Source organism: Bufo gargarizans, chromosome 7 (genome assembly GCF_014858855.1).
Source record: "Bufo gargarizans isolate SCDJY-AF-19 chromosome 7, ASM1485885v1, whole genome shotgun sequence".
Taxonomy (NCBI): Eukaryota; Metazoa; Chordata; class Amphibia; order Anura; family Bufonidae; genus Bufo; species Bufo gargarizans.
Window position 1 is genome coordinate 61,783,837 of NC_058086.1, and position 24,550 is coordinate 61,808,386.

The 24,550-nt window shown below is 43.7% G+C and overlaps 2 protein-coding genes across 2 annotated transcripts in view; both read right to left on the reverse strand.

Annotated features, from left to right (window-relative positions):
• The window catches only part of LAMC2 (laminin subunit gamma 2), a 42,670-nt gene extending 32,087 nt beyond the window's left edge, over positions 1-10,583 (reverse strand). Inside the window, exons 1-4 of the mRNA XM_044300828.1 lie at positions 10,391-10,583; positions 2,779-2,976; positions 2,529-2,646; positions 1,019-1,120 (exon numbers count right to left, since the gene is read on the reverse strand). Coding sequence (XP_044156763.1) covers positions 1,019-1,120; positions 2,529-2,646; positions 2,779-2,976; positions 10,391-10,475 — 503 coding nt within the window. The 5' untranslated portion in view covers positions 10,476-10,583. The remainder of the gene's footprint in view (positions 1-1,018; positions 1,121-2,528; positions 2,647-2,778; positions 2,977-10,390) is intronic.
• Positions 10,584-20,249: 9,666 nt separating this feature from the next.
• Positions 20,250-24,550, reverse strand: part of LAMC1 (laminin subunit gamma 1) — a 105,511-nt gene continuing 101,210 nt past the window's right edge. The window contains exons 26-28 of the mRNA XM_044300827.1: positions 23,704-23,862; positions 23,515-23,614; positions 20,250-21,907 (exon numbers count right to left, since the gene is read on the reverse strand). Of these exons, the coding sequence (XP_044156762.1) occupies positions 21,651-21,907; positions 23,515-23,614; positions 23,704-23,862 (516 nt within the window). The 3' untranslated portion in view covers positions 20,250-21,650. The remainder of the gene's footprint in view (positions 21,908-23,514; positions 23,615-23,703; positions 23,863-24,550) is intronic.

A 24,550-nucleotide genomic window follows, 5' to 3' on the forward strand; every position in this document is an offset into this window, starting at 1 on the left:
TTTATCATTTAGCTATAATGTTCTGTCTACATTCAATGCGCTGCCTGTGCAGTTCATAGCGCGCCCTGCGCTAATGAATGGCAGGAAAACACTAAGGCCCCTTTCACACCTGCACCGAATCCTGACCCATTAATTTCAATGGTTCTGTGTACATGAGCGTTTTATTTTCACGAATCAATTCCGCGTTGTGTGAAAATCGCAGCATGTTCTATATTCTGCGTTTTTCACGCAGCCCTGGTCTCATAGAAGTGAATGGGGCTTTAGTGAAAAACGCATTGAATCCGGATGCAGTCCGGGTGCAATGTGTTTTTCACTGATGGTTGCTAAGAGATGTTGTTTGTAAACCTTCAGGTTTTTTTTCACGCATGTTAAAAACGCATCAAAACTGATGGCACCCATGTGAAAAAAAACTGAACCACTGAATGCAATTGCAGACAAAACTGAGTGAACTTGTTTCCTAAATGGTGTGAGTTTCACTGAACGCCTCCTGAGCCAATCCGGATCGTTTGTGTGAAAGGGGCCTAAGGCATATTGGTACACCATAGACTTTTTCCAGGGTGTAGGTGCCATAGGTTCGCCACCACTGATCTAGGGTGAATTCTCACGCAATGGTGGCAGAAAGTTCTGCAACTGGTCCAATTATCAAAATGGGGCTTGCAAAATTCCATGTAGCAAAAACAACCCTGATGACTGGAACAGATTTTCAATCACAGAATTTTCTACAACAAATCTGCTCCATGTGAATACCGTATATCCTTGCATTCCACTTGTAAAAACAATTGTTATGACTCTGTATTGTGCGATTACTTTATTATTCCTGCTAGAAATTATGAATGAATTGCTAGCAGTTTGCAATGAAGGTCCAGATGGATGTTACCAGATGGGGGGGGGGGGGGGGGGTGTCCCTGCACAGTCTGTTGTAGCACTGATTAGATAGTGTCAGATTGTGCTGCAATAAAACATCCATTGCCATTTATGCAGAATATTGCTCATATCACCTTATCCCAGAATACATTACCTGTCACAACTCTCTCCAATGACTTGGGTTTTGCAAATACAATTTCCTCCACTGTCGCATCCCTGGCTGCTGCCTGCCGGGTCACACTGACAACCTTGTCTCCTGACAATTCGAGAAAACAAAGAGACAACGTGCAGTATTATAGTGATGCTCATGTAGCAGAGATTCTAGGATTTACCAGCCCTATAATCTGCGCCATAAATTCGGTTCAGCCCTTCCTGTTATAGGGAAAACTGGGTGACAACTAATATGGCTGCCGTTACATGTCCCACATGGGCTGATGCTAAAGAATATATACTTACAGAGCTACTGTGTATATATAAAATACAGAATCATCAGAGCCTGCTATATGGTATACATCTAAAATATAGTCAATCTAACATTGATGGCCTATCCTGAGGAAAGTCCCCTTTAACATTTCCAGTAAAAAATAAATAAAAAAATCCTACAATAGTTCTTCTGTTGGATCGGACCAGATGGACTACAATTTGCTGTATGTACAGTACATGCTGGGTTCCTGTTATAGTAAAGTAAATAGAATCCGCATACAATGTATGCTTCATATCCTCATGGGCGTATTTTAAGGTCCTCGGGGGTGGATCTTAACTGTTGATTTTTAAGGTAAAATATACCATGATGTTGAACTTCACTTTAGTACAACATCATAGATGCCTTCTGTGTATGGGCTGAAGCTCCAGATTGGTTGCTAATAGAGGCAGAAGATTAAAAGTTCTGAGCTAAATGTACGGCCCTGTCAATCAAACAGCAAGGGGGCGCTTCTTCACCTGTGGGGACAGAACTCGGGCTGATCAGACTTATCGATTTGTTAGAAGCGATTCGCTCATCTCTAGTTGCTGCCCCAAATTGACCCTTCAGATCTACTGTTGTCAATTCCATTCACTCTGTTCTACTGGCAAGCTGGTCCTTCTGGATTAGCATGGCAGTTCATTTAGTTAAAGGGGTTGGCCATTTTCTGTCTGCTTGTGCCCAATGTGTTTGTAATATGACTACATGGCACTTACGAATATAGTCTTTGTTGAAATTCTGCACCATTTTCTATATTTCATAAGGTATGCGCCCTTGTTTGCAAAGTCTTTTCTGCTGTCCATACAGAGGTCCTGTCCATAAGATGGCTGCTGATGGAGGGTCATGTGACCAGGCAAATCACCTCCTTGTGATGTTTCCTCCATTCAAACACACTGCACCTGCACCAAACTCCCAACAGAACAAGTGCAATTGGTAGGTGCAGTGTATTTGAATGGAGGAGACAACATCACATGGAGATGATATACCTGGTCACATGACCCTCTATCAGCAGCCATCTTATGGACAGGACCAGCACAAAAGACTTTGCAAACAAGTGGGCATACCTTATGAAATATAGAAAATGGTGCAGAATTTCAACAAAATACTATATTAGTAGGTGCCATATAATTATCTTACAAACACATTGGTCAACAGTAACCAGAAAGTGGCCAACCCCTTTAAGCTTCATATAAATCATATTTACCTGCAGCCAGCCTCAGTGAGTGAATGGAAGCCAGGCTGGCATCGGTCACACTTCTCACCCATCACGCCAGGCTTACAGCTACATCGTCCGTAGTTATCACATTGAGAGCTTAGAGAACCTGCAAGGGGGAACATAACCCAATGCTGAATCATTACAGGTGGAATCTTTTTCCAGTACATATATAGTGATCTCTGCTGTAGGTACTAGTCAAGTAAAGCATCAGATAGCTCAGTGCTTCTTCTTAACATACCTTTAGCATAGCAGTCACAGGCTGCACAGGCGCCATCCAGTTGTGGGTAGTACCCATCTTTGCATCTCTCACAGTTTGGACCATCTGTGCCTCCATTGCAGTCTATGCAGCGGAACCCAGAGCCTGTCTGCGCCTGCAGTTCTGGGTCAAACACACAACGCTGGGAATGGCCATTACAGTTGCAAACGGATATGTGGACTGAAGGACGGAAAAGAAAAGTACATAATGAAAACCTGCATCAATCACTTGTCTGGATCTCTGTGTACTGGGGCGGCAATGGCACCTTACAGGGAAAACTTAGCTTTATTCAGTTTCATGCAGATGCCTTTCCACCAAAATCCCAGCAAAGTAGAGGAAACCCATCTTCTTTAGCCTACCTAGCTTCCCCTGGGTGAGATATACATTCCCTTGCTTTGTTCTTACTGCAGGCTTACCTACTTAAAGGGGTTTTCTGGGATTACAATGTGGATAACTATCCCCTTAGGATAGGCTTTCAATATGAGATTGGTGGAGGTCTGACTATCAGCACCCTGGGTGGTCAGCTGTTTGAAGGGGCTGCAGCATTCACATGAGCGCTGTGGCCTCTTTATTGTTTACATCGGTCCATAAAGTAGAACACCATACATACGATAGCTGCTGTCATGGGCATTGCTGCGCTGCCCGTTCAAGTGAATGGATAAGTGATACATGTTTGAGCCCTGGGGGCCTGACCGCTTTCTCCTGAAAACTTCGATTGTGGTGAGCAGGCATGACCAAAACTCCACTCACTTCTATGGGACCGATGGAGATACGAGCAGTGTACTCAGCAGTCCCTTACACGGGGAATGGAACAGTAGTCACTCAGATCTCTGTCCCTTTACTCTCTATTGTATTTTTCTCACAAGGGCCGGCCTTGGGTTAGTGCAACCTGTGTGGCCACTCATGCTTTAGATGGCGTGACATCTAAAACTTGTGACCACCACAAATATTAATTGTATAGCAGTATTATTTAGACAATGTATCGCATGATTAGTTGATTACGGTACTTTATGTATAGAGCTGCTATTTGGTCACTGTAGGCTGACACTATATGCTGATATTACTTAGGCATTGAATGGCCCTGCTACTTAGGCAATGTACAGTACATTATTCTGGCTGCTGTCATCATACAGGGTACTGTATAGCACTGTTAATAAGACAACCATTTGGAGGTTTTATTTGGCCAATGTGTTGCACTTAAACTTATTTGAATACAGTATGAAGGTCATTACATGAAATCATTGCACAGGACACCTTCCAACATAGGACCGGCCCTGCAGGGACTCAGTGGATCACTATTAGGGCTCATGCACACGAACATATTTTTTGTCCGTTTCCGTTCCGGGTTTTTTTGCGGCCCGTATGCGGAACCATTCATTTCAACTGGGCCGCAAAAAAAAAAAAAAACTCTGTTTGCATTCTGTATCCGTATGTCTGCAAGTCCGTTCCACAAAAAAATAGAACATGTCTAGTGTTGAGCGAACTTGTGTTTTAAGTTTGGCATCTAAAGTTTGGGTTATCGAAGAATCGTGTTATGGATTCCGCTACCACGGACCATAACGGAATTTAGAATCCATAACGCGATTCTTCGATAAACTGAACTTAAAACACAAGTTCGCTCAACACTAAACATGTCCTATTCTTGTCCGTTTTGTGGAAGGCATTGTTACAATGGATCCGCAGAAAATATGGATGTAACATGGACGTCACACAGATTTCATCAGTTTTTTTTCGCGGATCAGTGTTTTGCAGACCACAAAATACAAACGGTCGTGTGCATGAGCCCTTAAACAGTTAATTTCATGCTAAATGTTGTGATTTTCTGCCTAAGCACTTTAATGTTAAAGTATTCTCTTTTACTTGTGCACTGTGAATTCCAATTGTTTATGTATGGCCGAAATATTGTTAAATGGCAGTCTTTTAAGTGCAGTTACCTGGGTGATGGGCTCGTCTTGCCCCCTGATTAGAGAGTTTCTAGTAAGCAGGCCTAGAGGAACCTTTATCCCTCAGGGATGCCCAACCTGCGGCCCTCCAGCTGTTGTAAAACTACAACTCCCATCATGCCCTGCTGTAGGCTGTTCAGGCATGCTGGGAGTTGTACTTTGGTAACAGCAGGAGGGCCGCAGGTTGAGCATCACTGCCTTAGACTGAAAGCAGCCAGAGCACAAGAAACTAGACTAAGAGACTACCCCTGAGAGAGAGAAAGCCTGAAATTTATACCGAAGGTTTAGAAACATCATGACCGTGCTGGATACAGACAGTAAGGTAACGCTCATTTATGGCAAAAGCCTTTACTGCTTGTTGTCTGGGTATATTTCCTCAGCGCCTGCCACAGACTGGCCTTCTGATCTAAGATCTGCACCCCACAGACTGGGAATTGTAGAATGTGTTAATGAGAACAGAACTGCACGTCTGTGGTTATTTGGGAAGATTGCAACGTGTATTTGGAGAGAGTCTCAGAAAGGACTACTACCATCATTGCTACGGCCTATACACAGCTATTCTGTAATATACCTCATAACTGTGCCTATTTCTGCTATATGTACTACAACTCCCATAATATATTCAGTAAAGGACGACTTTATTTATTGTAACCAAATGGGCCTGGTTGTTGACTCCACCAGCTACTCCAAAGCCACTGGCCTTACACCTGCCCTCCTGCCTCACACCCTGCCCTTTAAGGGCACCCCAACTACCACCAGGCTGGGGTCCACAAAAAGGCCAGGGTGTGCCCAGAGTTAGAAAGGGTACGCCCGCCTATCACTGCATGACTCCCACTGCCACTACGAAGGCTACCACCTCTATTATTGTTACTGCCACAACCATTCTCCTCCTCGGCTTGCTGCACTACTGGTTGGGCTTCCTCACGCCTGCTCTAAGCCTATGGCCTGAATCAGTTCCCTAATAAACAGGCACTTTAAACATGAGCCTGCTGTGCATATCATCCACATTCATCTGCCTGCACATGTTACAACACATTTGCTTTCCAACGCCAGTCAGAAAAAACATCCTTAACTGGATAATCAGGGTTAAGAACTAGTAATTTGGGATGTTTAGGTGATGTACGCCTACTGATTATTCCAAGGTCATTTGCTGATATAAATGTTTTTCGGCTGCTTAGGACTCGTCTGCAAGGGTCTAGTAATTCTAAGCCAGCAGAACTCAGGTTGGAACATGATTACATTCCACGCCAATTAGATGCCAGCCATAAAGTAGCTCTCTTCTGACATCATAATAATGCTCCTTTCCACCCATACGGTCCTATGCCATTAGCGACTATTCGTTCTTCGTAGAAAGGAGTCACATGACTCAAATATGTTGCTTCTCGACACTACAAGAATACCTATTGGTCTTTCGCACCTCGGGTTTTGTTTTTCTGCTCTTCTGTCATATTTTCCATCATACCTCCGTGATTCACCATAGTTATTATTGTAGGCTGGAGTCACACTTGCGTTGAAGGCTCCTTTGGCAATCCCATCAGATCTCATGGCAAGAATAGCACAGTCTGCGCACTATTGACTTGCTCAGATGTGCCCTCCTTATTTAGGAATTAGTGACCATACATTGATTGTTCAGCTCCATCATTCTATAGAACATTTGCCTCAAAAAGGTCAACCTAAAAGGGAACCTAGACACCACCATCTACTGGGCGTGCTCCTTGTGTTCATTCTGTGCCACTGCAAGCACTTATGTATTTATACCACTACCAGCTCCACCATTGACCACTGACCCTCTACTACCTCATTCCACTGATAATTTGGGGACAACTCCACAAAGGAAACACTTTGAAGCATATATTAGGATTGTGGATTATTAGGGATGAACGAGGTACAGGTCACCATATAGGGTCACCTTTTTTGGGTCAAGTGCTCAATAAGGGCACTCCAGGTTACAGTCCATGGATAGACTGGTGGAGATGACAATTCACTTGAGGATCTCGGTAGGAGGGCACATGCCCATCCTGGTTTAACCCCTTACTTTTTTGGAGTCTAATGTATTGTATGTTCACTATGCATTGTAGAACAAATGGTTAAACGTTATGTGAGATTTGTACCAAGACTTTTTATGCCTTTGGCACAAGGAAAATTATTATTTTTTATAGAGTTATACGTCTTAGAGAATATTTAGGTCTCTTTAAGTCTCTGCATTGATCCAGCGATATCCATTATAAATGGCACATGTGATAGAAGCCTGGCGCCAGTCTAATTTTATTAATCTACTACTATGGACTACTATGCTGCCTAAATCCTATTAGTCATATAATGCCAGGCATGGAAATTAAAAGCTAATTACACTAAGTGTAGACACCCATAGACTGACCGACCTGGTATGAATGGTCATTAGAGAGTGGTTACCCTGGCCCTGACAAAATAATGGGTCCTGCCTAGACAACCTCACATAGAGATGACTTTGGAGTCAATCACGTGCCTACAATAATGGGTCCTAGCAGGACAACCTCATATAGAGAGGACTTTGCAGCCAATCTCATACCATTTGGGTATATTTTAAGAGACGATTCACAAATAACCTATTAGATCTGATCAATGATATGTCATGTGTGTGTAATAGTAAAAGCAAAGATTACAAAGCAATAGGAAGAGGACAACGTTCTGTATACATGAAGGCCGGGTCCTCATTACTATTTGCACAAGAAACCCAAGTCCAACCTTGGCTATAGTGGTTGGTAAGGTGTCCAGATCCCTCTCAGTTCACCCTTAGGCTAACTTCGTACTTGTAGCAAAGCTATCCAGCATGCTGTCCCGGAGGAGAACAGCCTACTGGTGTTCTCCGGGTACCAGCATAGCCAGATAGTGCCACGTGCCTGCTAGACTATAATGGGATTCGGCTGGACAAAAACCATTGCATACAACGATCTTTGTCCCTCCGAATCCCTGCCAGATACCATTATAGCCAGTGGGAAAGTGGCACTTTCCAACTATGCTGGATCCGGAGAACACCGGCAGGCTGTTCTCTGCCAGACCAGAATCCCGGATAGCTTTGCTGCATGTATAAAGTTAGCCTTAGGGCTTATGCACACGAACGTATTTTCTTTCCGTGTTCGTTCTGTTTTTTTGCGGACCATATGCGGAACCATTCACTTCAATAGGTCCGTAAAAAAAATGGAAGCTACTCCGTGTGCATTGCGTTACCGTATGTCCGTATTTCCGTTCTGCAAAAAAATAGAACATGTCCATTAGGGTCCATTCAAATGTCCGCAAAATGGGTCTGCATTCTTTACGCAATTTTGCGGAACAGGTGCGGACCCATTCATTTTTAATGGGGCCGGAATGTGCTGTCTGCATCCACATTTGCGGATCTGCACTTCCGTTCATTTTCTATGAGAGGGCCAGCGATGTACAGTCCTCAAAATTTGGAACGCACACTGCCGGTGTTCGTGTTTTGCGGATCCACAATTTGAGTGTGAATGGACCCTTATTGTCCACATTACGGACAAGGATAGTACTGTTCTATGAAGGGCCAGCTGTTCTGTTCCGCAAAATACGGAATGCACACGGATGTCAGGCCTCTTGCACATGAACACATTTTATTTCCGTTTCCGTTCCGTTTTTGTGGTTTCAGTTTGCAGTTCATTTCAATGGTTCCGAAAAAAATATATATATAACGGAAGGTACTCCGTGTGCATTCCGTTTCCGTATTTCCGTTCCGCTAAAAGCAATAGAACTTGTCCTATTATTGTCTGCATAATGGACAAGGATAGGACTGTTCTATTAGGGGCTAGCTGTTCCGTTCCGCAAAATACGGAATGCACACGGACGTCATCTGTATTTTTTGCGGACCGCAAAATACATACGGTCGTGTGCAAGAGGCCTTAGCCATATGGCATTTCTAGTAGCAATGAATATGTCCACAAAAGACAGGAAGCAAAGTCGAATTGTCCAAGTCTCCCCACCCAGCGGACTCCTAAGACTATAAAGCGCAGGGATCTAAGTTAGGCCTCAAGCACACGACCGTATTCATTTTGTGGTCTGTAAATTCCAGCTATGCAAAACATGGATTCTGACTGTGTGGATGCCACCATCTTTTTTCAAACTCCACAAAACGATATATCAATCTGCTCAGCTCCTCCTGCAAAAAACCATACTGTCTGCAGATTATATAGCATGTCCAATGTGACAGGTTCCCTTTAGTTCAACTTAAAATATGGCTGCCTTCTGAAAATGTGTTCCCAGAATGGATGTGTTCACATCTATTTAACAACACATTGCAAAGAACCACACTTCCATGCAGAAAAGCTGACAGAGAGATCAGGCACTACTATGCAAGTCCACAGATGTTCTGAATTGCTTTGCGAACAACGATAATTCAATGAGTTAAAATATCCTACATGATATCGTAAAAATCTTGGCCCTGCTACATTGACAAACCCAGCTTTTCTATTACCCTGAAATTGGGGGTAATTTACAAACAGCACTACACCTGTTTTTGGCGTATAAAAAGTCAAGTTTTTTTTGTAAATTTTTAAACACCTGTGTAACAGTATTTTTGTTGCACTGGCGTTTTTGAGTTGCGATCGACACTTGGGAGTGTCTAGGGAGTGACCGGGACCAGGACAAATTTACCAACATTTCTGCCTGAAAACAGATAAATATTGGCAAAAACTACTCCAGGCAGGGGAATGGACTGCCGAAGGTGTGCCTAATTTAGGACAAGGTGCATGCCCCATCATAAATGATATGCATCCTCCACTAGAGCAAAGGGAGAACAAATACCGGCGTAAAAAGCCGGTCTTTGTAAATGACCCCCAGTATGTTAGAAGTGTCCTGTGTTTTCTGGACATAGATCATCTCCTACAGCATAGAAATGACTCTATATTTGTGACTCCATATCTAGAGGACTACATAAAGTCTACATCACCAGCCATGATCCAGAAAACACATAATACATAACTATATAAGGTAACATCTCATCTGACGCAGAGGATTTGCTAAACGATGCCACAGGGCACATTTTACGAGAGTCACTTTTCACTGTGCATCTGGTCATGCCACTACAGGTATGGGTATTTTTAAAATGTTGTAGTGGTAGAAGGCAGCAAACAAAAAAACCTCCATTACTGTGTTTTCCATCATGCAGCTTTCCAAATGTTGCCAAACCGCAGCATCTCGGCTATCAGGACATGCTGGGTGTTGTAGTTGTAGTTTTGCACCAGCTGGAGAGCTGCAGGCTATCAGGACAAGCTCCATTACAGCTCACATACGGACCATAACTTTTCTTGACTCCTGAATAAGACATTTGCTAGACATATATACCTTCTCCAAATCTGGGCAAACAAAGGGACAATGATGGAATCTATTTGTTGTTTTTATACTGGGGAGACATGGTTACATCTTAGAAAATTGCCCATGATTACAAAAAGTGGTCTTTTTTTTTTTTTTCTTTCTTCTAGAAGCAGCGCCGCTCTCGTCCACCAGTTCTGTCTGGTACAGGAGCTCGATCCCGTTACTTGAAAAGGAAACCCTTTTTTTTCCTAATACTGGACATCCCCTTTAAGTATAAGTCTCTGCCCTTAGCCACTCCATTCCATTGCACATGAACCACCACCCATCACCAGAAGTAAAATATTGATTCTCACCATCTATGGATGATGCAACGAAGAGTGAACCCAGAAATGGGAGCAGTAGTAGCAGCCGTGAGTCTAGGCTCCTCCATAAAACCATCCTATTGTGGTGGCTCTTCTTGTTTGGGGGGGTTCTGCGTACTGTGCACCGTGCACCCTCAGTCTGGCTGCTTCTGTCTCCTTCAGGTGTGTTTTATGAGTTCTCTGTAACCTGACTCATTACAGACACAAAGATCTTCTGTTGTGACTCACCCTCTGAATAACAGCCCAACCCTTTCCCATTTCACAGACACACACTAGATCCAGCTCTGCACAACCTGTGTAATGATCACAAGGGGCGTCCGGATCCATAGGACTTCTATGGAGACACTTCAAGGGTAGCTCTAACTCTGGTGGGATCCTGAGCCTGTGTCTACAGCATCATGTACGAATGGCAGCCAGGATTCCGAAGACAGACTTGGAGGGGGCAAGAGAGCCAATTTGATGTTCACATCATTGCATTGTTCCGTTACAAAATCATTCCCTAGATCCGAGATCACCAACCTTTTGTATGTTGGGAGCCACATTCAGCTTTCAGTGATGATCAGGAGCAAAAGCCAATTCCAAAATAAAGGAGAGAAATGTTGAATGTGGAGAAACAAAACCATGAAATTGCAAACATTTGCTGATGAATATTTCAGTGTGAACATTACTATCATACCACCCAAATTGGCATGTTTGGTGGCAAGTCAAGGATAGGTCTGCAACAATGTCAATTACCAGTACATAACTAAGGGCTCCCATGGCGATCCACACAGCAGGGGCTGAAGAGCCACATGTGGCTCTCAAGCCTCTGGTTGGGGACCACTGCCCTACATAGAGATTTAGATAAGAGATAGAAAGATGAGATAGTAGATACTCAAGATAGATAGATAGTAGGGATGAGCATAAAACTTCGTTCAGGAGCTCCGTACAGTATTAGAACGTATTGGCTTCGATGAGCCGACGTTATTGCTTTGACGTCTTGCGAGACTTCGCGCAATAACTTCATAAACTAATTTGTACTGTAAAAACCATTTCCTGAACTCGGGTTCGGTTCCAAGGTAATGGTCTAGTCCTTTCGGGAGTGCACCCGTCTTTGTTCAAGTTGGAGCTAGTGCTGCCAGATTTTTGCTTTATATAGGTAGATATTGTGCTCTGACTACAAAATGTGCAGTCTGAGTGTTGGAAGGGTACCATGAAGCCATTTTGCATTGGCCAGGGTAGTTAGGGACAGGTCTAGGGCAGCATTTTCAATCCTGGTCCTCGGTGAAGAAGGCTCTAGCCGTCCCACAATGCAGTCGTAGGATTCTAGTGAATTGAGCTGGGAATTCTAGGTTTCAATAAAACTTCTGCAATCACTGAATGGTATAAGCTTTTATTACTGGAACATTCAAGATTTAACTTTGGTATTTAAGGGATCAGCATGAGCAGTCTGCAGGCCGCTGTGTATGGTAACCTGCAGACGAAATGTTGTAAGATAGCCTTAGGCCCCATGCACACGACCGTTTTTTTTGGTCCGCATCTGATCCCGATTTTTTTGCGTGTTGGATGTGGATCCATTCATTTCAATGAATCGCGCGCGTGCTGTCCGCCTCCGTTTGTTCGTTCCATCAGTCCACAACAAAAGGACAAGTATGGGAAATTCCTACAGGGGTCAAAAAAATGGCGGCATGTACACGCCTGGGATTTGTGTTTTGCAGACCTGCAAAACACTTATGATGGTGTGGATGAAGCCTAAGTCTGTGTCTCCTTGTCTGTGTAAGATGGAAACATGTTATTCAAGGAAGCAGATAATAACATAAGGGAATGACTACTTATGCCGTACCTGATTGTATTATTTAGAGCCCTAAGGTGGAGCTTACAGGGTGAGTGATGGCGATATGTGTGCTGCAGACAGGAAGCAGTAAGTGAATCAGACACTTGTGGTAGTGATTGCTGCAGCGGTCAGAAGAATGACACCCGGCTGAGAACATGCCTGCAGGGAAGGTAGACGGGGCTGTGGTTAGACACTCCCTGTGCAAAGACTGCCTGCCCTGCGGATACACAAAGTAAACAGGGGTAAACTACAAACAAGCGGAAACCTTCCTAAAACATTCTGCCGTCACCCTGGTTACTGGACGAGACTGGAGAATGGTGGCAACACATCTGATGGAAGCATATGGCCTACACGATTTGAATGTGTGTAGTATGGAACCATAGACTGCTACCCCCTAACAAAAATGGTAATCATAAAGAGTGAATGTATGTCTTAAAAGAGTATTCTTATTTACAGCATTTATATAATATTCGCCTGAGACCCTCACCTTCCCGGAAAATGATGACCTCTCCGCTGATTTCAAAGTTAAAAACCTAAAGCGGAGCCACAGTATCCTGTTCTACTGAACAGTGAGGGTCCAGATGGAAGACACCCACTCATTAGACCTTTATAGTATATTCTGTGTATTCTACTTTATCTTTTGCAAAAAAGACAACAAGATAGGCTGCCATATTAGTTGTCAATTGTGCAGTAGCTGCATGTACGGTTTAGAAGAATGGGAACGCCTAGGATCAAGTGAGGGTGTGTTAGGAGCCTTCAACACAGATTCAGCCGTCTCTTCTGGTAAAAGGATGGACACCATGATGGAATCCAATGGACCCCATGGTAAGCCAATTGGTGTACATTGGGTGCTGCTGGAGCCATCATGTGATTGATCCAGCGCTCCGTCCTTTTCAGTTTTCTACAATTAGCGTACGGAAGAAGGATGCACAATAGGAAATGTCTAAACTTCTAAGAACTTTTCTAAACCTTGATGATATTTGACCATACGTGTGGTCCACAAAACACAGATCCACAAAGTATGATATAATGGGGGTCATTTATTATTACCGACATTTTAGACTCCAGTCTTAATAACCCTTTGCACTGGCGGTGGATCCGTCAAAGTTATGAAGAGGCAACGGCATCTACATAACATCAGTGCATCCACTGCCGGTGTAAATTTAGACCATTTTCTACGCCTAAAACAGCCGAAGAAAATGATAAATGAGACAGACTGCCGGCCCGTCCCCACACCCCCTTTTTTAGACCTGGCATAAGTGGGAATATGTCGCAGATTGCGGAGCAAATAACCTTTACGCAGCAATCTGCACCAGAAATACGCCAAAAAGACACATTTCTGTTTGTAAATGACCCTCAATGTCAGTGTTGCATCCTTTTTTTTTTAATTTTTTTTTTGCACCCTTTGTGGAACCAACATACGGATAATGAAACAAATGGATGAAACACAGACGTCATCCGTATTTTGAGGATCTGCGTTTTGCAGACCACAAAGTACATACGGTCATGTGCATGAAGCCTTACTTGCAGACATTATTCATATCATTATGGCCAAGTGGAGTCTACAATCTACTAAAAAAACAAAAAATTTCTGATCTGAGACAAGGAGCTTACATCCGTCACATAAAGTACAGATGATTGGGAAACACCCTGTTCCTGTGCCAGGAGAGATGTGTTTTGACCTGCCTGCCACTACAATGTAGAGAACGCTGCATCTGCCTCCAGTTACACCCCTCAGGCCGATTATTGAAATAGTACCCACACCCATTAAAAGGTTCTTACAAGCCTTACCTAACTGTATTAAAATATACTGTACTTGGAATACGCTTCGCTTTGCATCCCCTCAAGCATAGGAGAGGTAATTTTTCTTCTTGAAAGGAATTTGCCCATTTTTAAATGCCCTGTTTATGGGATTCTGGGCTAATTAAAGCAAACCCTGTTTTGGATACCCATCCTTTATCCAGTGCAGAGAGGGGCCATAAATTGTGGTTCAGACTCCAAATAACCCGGCCCGTCAGTGCAATACGTGAACAGTCAATTCAATAGGAAGAAAAATCCAGCATCCATAAAAAAAATAAAAAAAAATTAAGATTTTAATTTGCACGTTAGGGTATGGCTACATGACAACAGCAACTTGTCTGCAAACTTGATGTCTCGCGACTAATTTAGGACTGTGATTTGGCTGTGATCTCGCGCAACTTCCATTAAAGTCAATAGAGTGAAAACCGAGCGCGACATGCAATTTGTGACAAAATCCGACAAGTATGGATTTTTTTGCAACCGTCGCATCGCTGTGGCAGCATTTCATGTTTCGCCATTGCCAGACAGCCATGTCAGATTCTGTGTTGTAGGTCACGTTGTGTGTGACGACTTCACCATTGACTTTAACGGAAGCTGCATGCAACACGTGATCCGTCTGCAATTTTGCTGTTTTCTCACAGCCAAATCACAGTTCTAGACTAGTCGCGCGGCAGCAAGTTGCAGACAGGTCGAACATCTTTTTGTGTCGCACAACACCAAATCCCCCTGTAGCTGTACCCTTAAAAGCCAGAAACAGGACTAAAGAAGATGCCTACGCATTTCAGATCGCTCTTCAGTAATCCTTACTCATGGCATCACTTGCCAAGCAACAATCCAAAATGCGTAGGTGTCTTGTTTTGTCTTGTCCCTGGCTTCTAAGAGGAGGAAATAAAGGTCTTCAATCTTTATGGATACTGGATTTTTTTTCTTATTTATTGTTCCAGATGACTGAAGCCTTATTTTAACAAATGAACAGTCAATTGACCTAATTTAGAGCGATGTAATTCCTCATTTCATCTGTGGGGGGCACTGCAGGAAAATTGAACACATGCTGCCAGGATAGCTGAAGGTGGCCTCTGGTAGATCGCAGATGATGGAAAGCAAACCATTTATCAAGCTTAATGCTTTCTGTAAACAACAGAAGTGATAAAGATCGGAATGAGGCACACCGAAATCTTTGCATAACCCTGACAGTCGAGCTTAAAGGGTTTGCCTGGACTACAGATATTGAGGACTCCTGGCCCCCCCTGACAATCAGCTGCAGTGCTAGAGCTGTGTAATTGCAGCGTCCTCTTCCATTCACTTGAATGGGTAGAACCGTTATAATTACATTGCACTGCCATTACAACGGAGACAACGTGCAGGTAAACACTGAAGAGGACTGCAGCAATACCTGTTTTTTAAATGGATCAGAAGATCGGAAAAATAATGGCGAAATGGACCCTCCCTTACAAGAGCTGTCGAGCCGGTGTGCATGCTGAGAGTTGTAGTTTCACAGAAGCTGGAGGTTCACAGCAGCTACTCCCCTCTCCCCATTGAGGACACATTCAAGCTCTGCGAAACCGAGAGTGCATGCGTATGGGTTGATCAAAGCAATAGCTGCCTGTTCGGCTGATGTAAAACCACCCTCAGGGCTCACTTACGCTATCCGTATCCCTAACACAACACGCATAGAAATTCATCGCACCAAAAACGGTCATACCATTCGCCACACACGGAGTACTGCAAGACTGGAACCACACATGCAATTTTTTGAGGACAAGTCTAGTTTATAGTTTTCCTAGTCTTGGATCCACTACTGGCTTTGCCTAAAAAAAAAATAAAAGCCACAAAAAATGCTATTGTTTGCAGCCCAATTTACACAATTCCATTTTGTGCCCACAAGTCGCAGATCTGCAAAACCCTCCGCAAGCGCTTCCGCGTGCTACGTCCTATCTTTGGCCGCAACTAGCAGATTGGGGACCTATTAATATCTGGTGTCTGTTCTTTACAGATCTGCGGTTTGCAAAACGGGCACAGTAGTGTGAATGGGACCTACGGACTCGCCATACAGGCTCTCCATGTACACAAGGCCTTATTCTCTATCCAATGAGCGCCTTAATTAGGTGGTACATATGGCTGTGCTTGCTCCTCCTCCCATTGGTTGCTTGATGCACATGGAGGTTACTAGGAGCAGCACACCATATGTGCGGGGTCTGCGCTCCTGAACATAGAAGCCCAACGGCTTAGGTAGGTTTAGCGTAGGACCCGCCTGACCTGAGACCACCTTGACGCTTGGTGGCGGGCTTAGATGTGCTTTGATCAAAATATATCGACTAAGTGTCTCAGACATTATCATATCAGGGTGAGGACTTAGTCCATATATAGTGCTTGCATCTGCTTTAATAAGTGCATTATTATCTTGTTTTTGTGGTTTTCTTATTCAAAAATCTCACGAAAGACTGCACTACTTTGTAGCCCAACACTAAAATTACCCTAACGACCAGTACGGAAAGAAATAAAGTACAAATTTCAGTAGTAAGGGGTTACAAATATTCAATTTATTATAAATAAGAAATACTGTTTTATACATAAAAAATGTGTTGTGTTCTGTTGAACCCCTTTCTTCCCTGGACCCCAAAAAAATAATTTGACCAAAGATGACCCCCCTCCCCCCTACTGAACAGTCTGCTGTCCATTATGAATCCAATATTAGACATGGCTAACAAAGAGAGCAAATTGGGCGCACAGTTTTCTGGCCGCAGGAGCTTGCTTAACCGTGAAACAGTTGCTTCTCTTTTCGGGAAGGGTCTTTGATGAAAGATGACACGAAGAGGTTAAAACAGAGAAAAAACACTGACACGAGCTTTTAGGGTCTTGTGAGGAGTTTCAGTGAGGGAGTAAAATTTAGCTTTGTGCTGTAACCCTACACAAGTGTCTTTTCTTCGACAGGGGTGTAATACATAATGTTTTCAGAGAGACTGTCAGGTGGAGGACATGGAGAACAGGAGGAGAGGAAGAAAGGGCCGGGGGCGCACCTTAGCTATGAATAAACCACCAGCCCCCCTTTTCTCTCCTCCTAATCTTACCTCCTCCCAGCCGGGAACATATTTACAGAAATAAAGATAAAAACTGGAACAAAATAGACATTCAGAGTTATAATCTGGATACAAATAAAAAATAATACACTCACAAGAATCAAGCAAATTCAAAAATCACTTATAGCACCAGTGTCATTTAAAAAGGGGGTTAAACCCTCCAACAGCACCCCAATAAATACTGGGGGGCAGGGATGGAGTACGTCCTTCAGATGGGGGATTGCTGTATAGAAGACCAGGTGTAACAGATGTACGGTTTCTCAGAACTGTAAAGCTAACATCAGACATTACGAGTAAAGTTTATGAGGGTTCCCTAACTCTAGATGGCAAGTAGATAGTTCCTCTCACGTGGACACGTTACATATATGTGCAGAGATCACAGAATTCAACACGAAAGCCACCGAAAAATTCTAAGCTGTTGCCATCGCATTGTGCCTTTTTGGCCACATTCATGCCACTTGGATCGCCCTTACAACAAGAAACGGATCATGAAAACAGAAGGAGGATAAAGAGCAAAGCTTCGTCTGTTTCTTCTTTTCCAGCCTAGGTTGCCTATTTTTCTTAAAGGAACATTCAAGGAAAAAATAAAAATCGGACAATGTGCTTTACCTAGTGAAGGCCTCGATGGGGGTGTGGGCAGGAAGCAAGGTGTCTTTGAGTACTTGGGTCCCTGAACTAGGCATAACCCAATACATTAATGCCCAGAGTGCTCCTTTAAGAAAACCTGTACAACTTAAAGGGGTTTACCCATCTGATCAAGTGATGGTATATCACGTCACTTTTTGATCTGTGGGGGGGGTCTGACCTCTGGGACCTCCACTGATCCTGAGCATAGAGATGCAGAGCTGGTTTAGCCCTCTGTCCATTTATACGTTTTCCGGAACAGCAGTGCTCCCAACCTCCGAGCTGTGCAGGGAATTGGAGCTGGCCTCATTCACTAGCATGGTGCTATGCTGCACTTCCACCATAGAGCGGATGGCTAGGACACTGCTGTGCAGTGGAAAACCAGTGAAAGGGAGACAGTACTATGTCAGCAGGATCACCTGGGATGCCATAAGCCAGACCCACCAGTCTGGAAGTGGTGGCATATCCTAGTGGGCCCAGTTCTCTTGCTGCTCTGCGAATTTGCAACTCTCAGACTCTCCTTTGTTGGGATGAGACTTATAAGGGTATACAATTTACATATATACTGTTTCTCCCTTTTCAATCCAATCCTAGTTCCCAACTTACAAAAACACAAGGGCAACTGACAGGCCACAAACAATACGAGGGTACCAGCCATACGCTGCCTGCTGTGCTCAGCTCATGGGGAATGCAAGGGACAAAGCTCATGCGTGACATTAGCCGAAGACAGGTTAGTTTATGAATGCGTGTTAACTTCTGTTAATGCGTAACAGTATGTCTTACAAGCACTTGGCAACTTATTGGAATCCCCCCCCCTCCCACCCCACCCTTGAGGGAAAACAAAAAACCCTGCCACTTAAAATAAAAAAAGGCACGTTGGAAATTCCAAGTAAAGGTCCTTTTACATAGACTGATGTGCTGGGCAATTATCGGGAACGAACCAGATGTTTCGAATAATTTCCTGCTCATCAGTGAAGATGAAGGTGGCATTTACATGCAGCAATCACCTCCACTGTATGGGGGAAGCAATTGAAGCAGCGAGGTCATGGTAGAAAATCACTATTCCTGGGCAGTAGATCGCTGTTTAGATAGCACGATCTGTTGCACAGAAATGATGATTTTTGGTGCCAGTAGAACGACACGATCACCCGATGAATGAAAATGTACTCGTTCATGGGGTGATCTCCGGAACTTTTTACACACAGGCCAATTACCGGAAACTAGAGTTTCGGCCTGATCATGGGTCCGTCAAAAACAGTGATGCCCGACCTGCAGCCATCCAGCTGTTGCAAAACTACAACTCCCAGCATGCCCAGACAGCCTGCAGCTAACAGCAGGGCATAGTGGGAGTTGTAGTATTACAACAGCTGGAGAGCCGCAGGTTGAGCATCCCTGGTTTAACAGGACCTTAAAACACTGGCTACATGCCACGAAACAAAAGATCATTAACATAATGATTACATGTTCCCAATCACTGAAGGCTACTTTCACATTATCGGCAGCCTTCTCTGGCAGGCTGTCCCGGCCAGTAAACAGCTGCCGATTCCATGCTGCCACTAGTGCAGCATGCTGCCGGAAGTCTGCTCCGGCCCCATTCACTAAAATGAAGGTCCGGCCCAGCACGTCAAAGATGCCAAGGTCTGACAGGCTGTTCACCCGCTGGAACTGCCTGCCGCTAATAGTGTTGAGCGAACTTCTGTTTTAAGTTCGGCGTCTAAAGTTAGGCTTCCGGTTAGCGGAGAATCCCGATATGGATTCCGAATTCCCTTGTGGTCCGTGGTAGCGGAATCAATAATCGGCCATTATTGATTCCGCTACCACGGACCACAACGGTATTCGGAATCCATATCGGGATTCTCTGCTAACCGGAAGCCGAACTTTAGACGCCGAACTTAAAACAGAAGTTCGCTCAACACTAACCGCTAATGTGAAAGTAGCCTAAGAGATATGAACTGAATTACTGATTAACAACATTTTTGGGCATTCTGTAACCTCATTGTTCTAGGTTACCCCTTCTCAGTTAAGTTTTATTATTATTTTTTATTTTAAGTGGATATTTTATTAGAAATATCTGAAATACACCCCTTCCCCCATAATCAGAACCACATCTGTTTATGTTATGGGCTGTGTCTAGTATTGTAGTTCAGCCCATTCACTTCAATGGGGCTTGAGTTGAGTTGCGCTTTTCTGGAAAAATAAAAGACTTTTTCTGATTGTGGAGAAGCCCTTTTAACTTGGAAGCTGTGTGCATGCCGGCTGACAATAGGATGTGGCTTTATTATCTAGCAAACGTGAATAGTAAGATCCTTCCTTTGTTCTGAACAGCAAGTGGCCATGTAATAATAATAATAAAATAATAATAATATTCTACTATACTACAGAGTGCAGAAATCTCAAATATATAGCTATGGACTGGATATAAACACCTCCTCTGGTACTGCCAACATATAAACTATAGTAAAGGTATATACAAATTATAGCATCTAAATAACATTCCAGTGGATTTTCTCATTTATTTATTTTTTCCAATGGGAGGAACAAAAGGCGTGAGGCCGTTGGCTACCTGAAATAATGACTTCAACTCTAATTATGGAAAAGCTTTAAAGGCTATGTACATCTTTAGGTAAAACATTTTTTATAACTGCATTGTACTAATTTTGATCTAAAAATCATTTTTTTTCAAAAGGGTCTTTATTAAAAATGTTGAGCCTCTTTCTCTGTACAGCCTTGAGATTCTCTAGTAGCAGGCCCTGTATTTTTACTGTTTCCTGTCAGGCAGCTCAGCTGTGGGCTCCTCTGAAAAACACTCATCATGTGTTTATGACCTTTTAGTAATTTAGAGATGAGGTTTATTAAAATGACCAGCACAAAGTGAAAGTGAATATAAAAAAAAAAGACCAATTGAGAAAATGAAATTTATCCCAAAATGAATAAAATACAAACAAAAAGATTGCCCCCAAAAGGTGTACATAGCCTTTAAAAAGATGCAAATAATGCCATGTGGCCCCTTGGTACTGTGCTATGACTACCTTGCTGGTTGCGGGAGTAGATTTCACTCTTGGAGTACAGTTCTGAGATGCCAGGACAATCATTCACACAGTTATGTGATCAGAACACCTTGCCCCGGCTTCTGTGCGCCCACAATTGCCGCAATGCTTTAGTCGCTTACGTATTACATAGACCAGCTCACTGACTAGGTTGGGAAATTAATTATAGTTTCCCAGTCTCTGCATTACAGGACCCTTCTATACAGCAAAGATCAAAAGCTCATGCCCTTATATTTCTGAGGGCTCTGCGCTGTCAGGGATAATACTGAATGCGTGGCTACATTACAGGGCAGGAGACCTGGCAGTAGGTTAGTCAAAGGGAAAAGAAAAAAAAAAAAAAAGGAGCATAGATGAGGAACATGTATATTTCCAAGACTTTTTGGGGCAACAGGCCCAAGTTTTCTAGAAGGCTGAAAGCATGGCTTTATTAACCACCTCTGTGCTGCAGAGCACTTGCATGTATAGCACTGAAGGCTGCAGCCATCTCTGAAGCAGTTAACCCTTGCTAGAAACAGTCCCTTGGCTAATCACTGCAGAGCCATTGCATGGCATTGTGGCGTTACTACGCCGCGTGGAGAGGCCTGAGCATTTGTTTCTCTCACCATTACAGCAAACCTTGATTTCTCTCTGCAGTAGCAAGGACATCATCAAACTCGAATGGATGCCTCTTGTACGCAGAGCATGGTGGTAGAGTTTTGGTAACATAATACAGTTTCAAATACTGCCTCCCCCCCCTTAAAGTTCAATATGTGGAGGACATGGAGTGATCAATGTGTAGGGCAGATAGTCTGGGGGTGGGTGAGTAATAAGGCACTTCACAGCCAAACATGGAGGTTGGCGAGGAAGGAAGTGTGGCTGAAGTCCTTCCTTTTTTTTTTCTTGCCAAGCACTTAGGGCTTCTCAATAATGGGGGTGTTGTAGCAGCCAGGAGGCAGAGTGTTTTTAATGTCCTCGAGATTATCAATGTCCTTCAGGATCTGGTTAATGTCTTGTTGATAAGAGAGGAGGGCAGCGTCTTGCAGTCGCGCTGACTCCTCCAGCTGCGCCACCTTTTTGTCCAGATCACTTTCATTGAGCTGGGTCTTTGCGTCCTCTAGAGTCCTTTCAAGCTCATTGAGTTTTCCCACGTCTACAGAATCCAATTTACCTGTGGTGGAAAGCAAGTCAACAATTATTTCTGCAGTTCAATCACTATCAATGGAGTTTTGCGCATCCATTTATTGCAGCTCCCAGAAAACCACTGAATATGTCAGGGAATCCTTAAAGGACCTTTCACCTGAAAATGAAAGTTAAACTAAAGACATAGCCTTACTTACATGCCCCCAGTATTGCTTATTCAGTCATTCATTTTTCAAATCAGTGCCCCCGTTTGTCCACGCGAGACTCGCAAGAACTGGAGCGATTTCATCCATCCTGAGCCGCGAGAATCTCGCGAGAACTGGAGCTTCTTCTCCCTGGCTAAGAGCGGAGCGTGCTGATTGGATGCTCTCCGTGCCAGGGAGAAGAATGACATGCCCGGGAAAACTTTTGAAGGCCCGCCCAGTTGAGCCGAATGGCTCATTAGCATACAAGGCAGCAAATAATCCGGGGGGCAGCGCGGACAAACGGGGGCACTGATTGAAAAATGAATGACTGAATAAGCAATACCAGGGGCATGTAAGTAAGGCTATGTCTTTAGTTTAACTTTCATTTTCAGGTGAAAGGTCCTCTAACATCTTGTGGGAGAAATTGTACAGAACATTGAATAATAAAAAAAAATGTACAGAACTGTGTTTGCAGTACAAGGAACGTATGTTTTTGCATTAAAAGGGTTATCTGTTTTTTTTTTATATATTTTTTTTAAATCTTGACTATGTGGATGTGTAATATGATTTATGTATAGATGATGATGATTATGATGATGATGAGCATTGCCTTACTGGGACTGTGATGCGCTCCAAGGTCTAAACAAGTGGCAGGCGCTTCTGGGACGATGTGCTGTACATTCGGCATGTGATCCTACCCAGATTACTCCTCGTAGTGTATGAGGGTTGTGAATGTGCAGTCAGGCAGCCTTGGGCGCTTTGAGGAGGCAGCACCCGAGACTGCCTGACTGCGCATGCACAACCCTCATCTGGATACTGACATATTGATAGAATGTGGCATAAATGTTGGATAGGTGCGGATCCTGCTCCTAAGAACATGTGTCATCCTCTCCATTCACTGTTATGGGACTTCAGAAAATACCAGAGTATGCTGGTTTTGCTGTTTTTAGAAAAGTCCTATAACAGTGAATGGAGGGGGCACTGTGCAAGCGTGGCGGCCCTTCCATTCAACTCTCCCGAGAAAATAGCGGGACATGTGCTTTCCATTCATGTTTAGGACTCGTACTTTTGAAAGGAGCAGGTCCCATGTCTTATCCTATTAGACATTCATAGCATATCCTATCGACGTGCCATAAATGTCCAGCTGTACCGATCCCTTTAAGAACAGAGCAGCTACTGTATTCCTCTGGACCCCCAATACACATATGCTTGCTTGACTGAGCTCATCTTCCTTGGGAAAGCATTTGACATGCTTTACTTTATGGAGAGTCAGAACCCTATGAATTAAATTGTTGGTTGGTTCACGCCAAAACCAGCAAGTCTGGTTAACATTCATTTAATGTATATGGCCGGCGGTTTACCAGCTTCAGAAGTAAACAACTATAAAAAAATAAAAAAATTTACATTTGGTAGAGGCAATCACAAAATACTAGATCTCAAAGTTTCTTACCAAGCTGTCCAAGCAAGCCGTTAATAATTCCAAGGACATTATTGACAGAGTTCTTTGCCTTCTTTGCATTATCTTCCGCTTCTTGTGCAGCTTGGCTGGTCTGGACAGAAAGAAGAATTATTTCCTGTAAGCGCACAGCACCCACACTTTTCGCCCCCCCCCATGGATAGTCTCTTCACATTTACTTACCATGCTTGCCATCATCATGTCATTGTCCGCTTCCGTCTGCTTCTTTTTCAGCTGGTTCTCTGCATCTTGCAGCTGACGCAACATATCCTGCAATTCTTCATCTAAATCAGTGACATCCTTAAAAGTCTTGTCAGCCTCTGCTTTGGCTGCAGCAGCATTCTGGACGGGGGTAAAGAAATACAGAGAAATGATAGGTCTTAGGCCCCTTTCACACGGGCGAGTTTTCCGTGCGGGTGCGATCCGTGCGGCGAACGTATGGCACCCGCACTAAATCCTGACCCATTCATTTCTATGGGGCTGTGCACATGAGCGTTGTTTTTAACGCATCACTTGTGCGTTCAGTTGAAAATCGCAGCATGCTCTATATTATCAGATTTCGACGTGACGCATGCCCCATAGAAGTGAATGGGGTGTGTGAAAATCGGATGGCATCCGCAAGCAAGTACGGATGCCGTGCGATTTGCACGCACGGTTAATAGGAGACGATCGGGATGGAGACCCGATCATTATTATTTTCCCTTATAACATGGTTATAAGGGAAAATAATAGCATTCTGAATACAGAATGCATAGTAAACCAGCGCTAGAGGGGTTAAAAAAAAAATTAACTCACCTTAGTCCACTTGATCGCGAAGCTGGCATCTCCTTGTGTCTCCTCTGCGCTGAACAGTGAACAGGACCTGGGGTGAGCTGCTCCATTAAATACCGGTTAAGGACCTTCGATGACGTCACTCCGGTCATCACACGGTCTTTTTCCATGGTGAATCACCATGGTAAAAGATCATGTGACGTACCATGTGATGACCGGAGTGACGTCATCGAAGGTCCTTAACCTGTATTTAATGGAG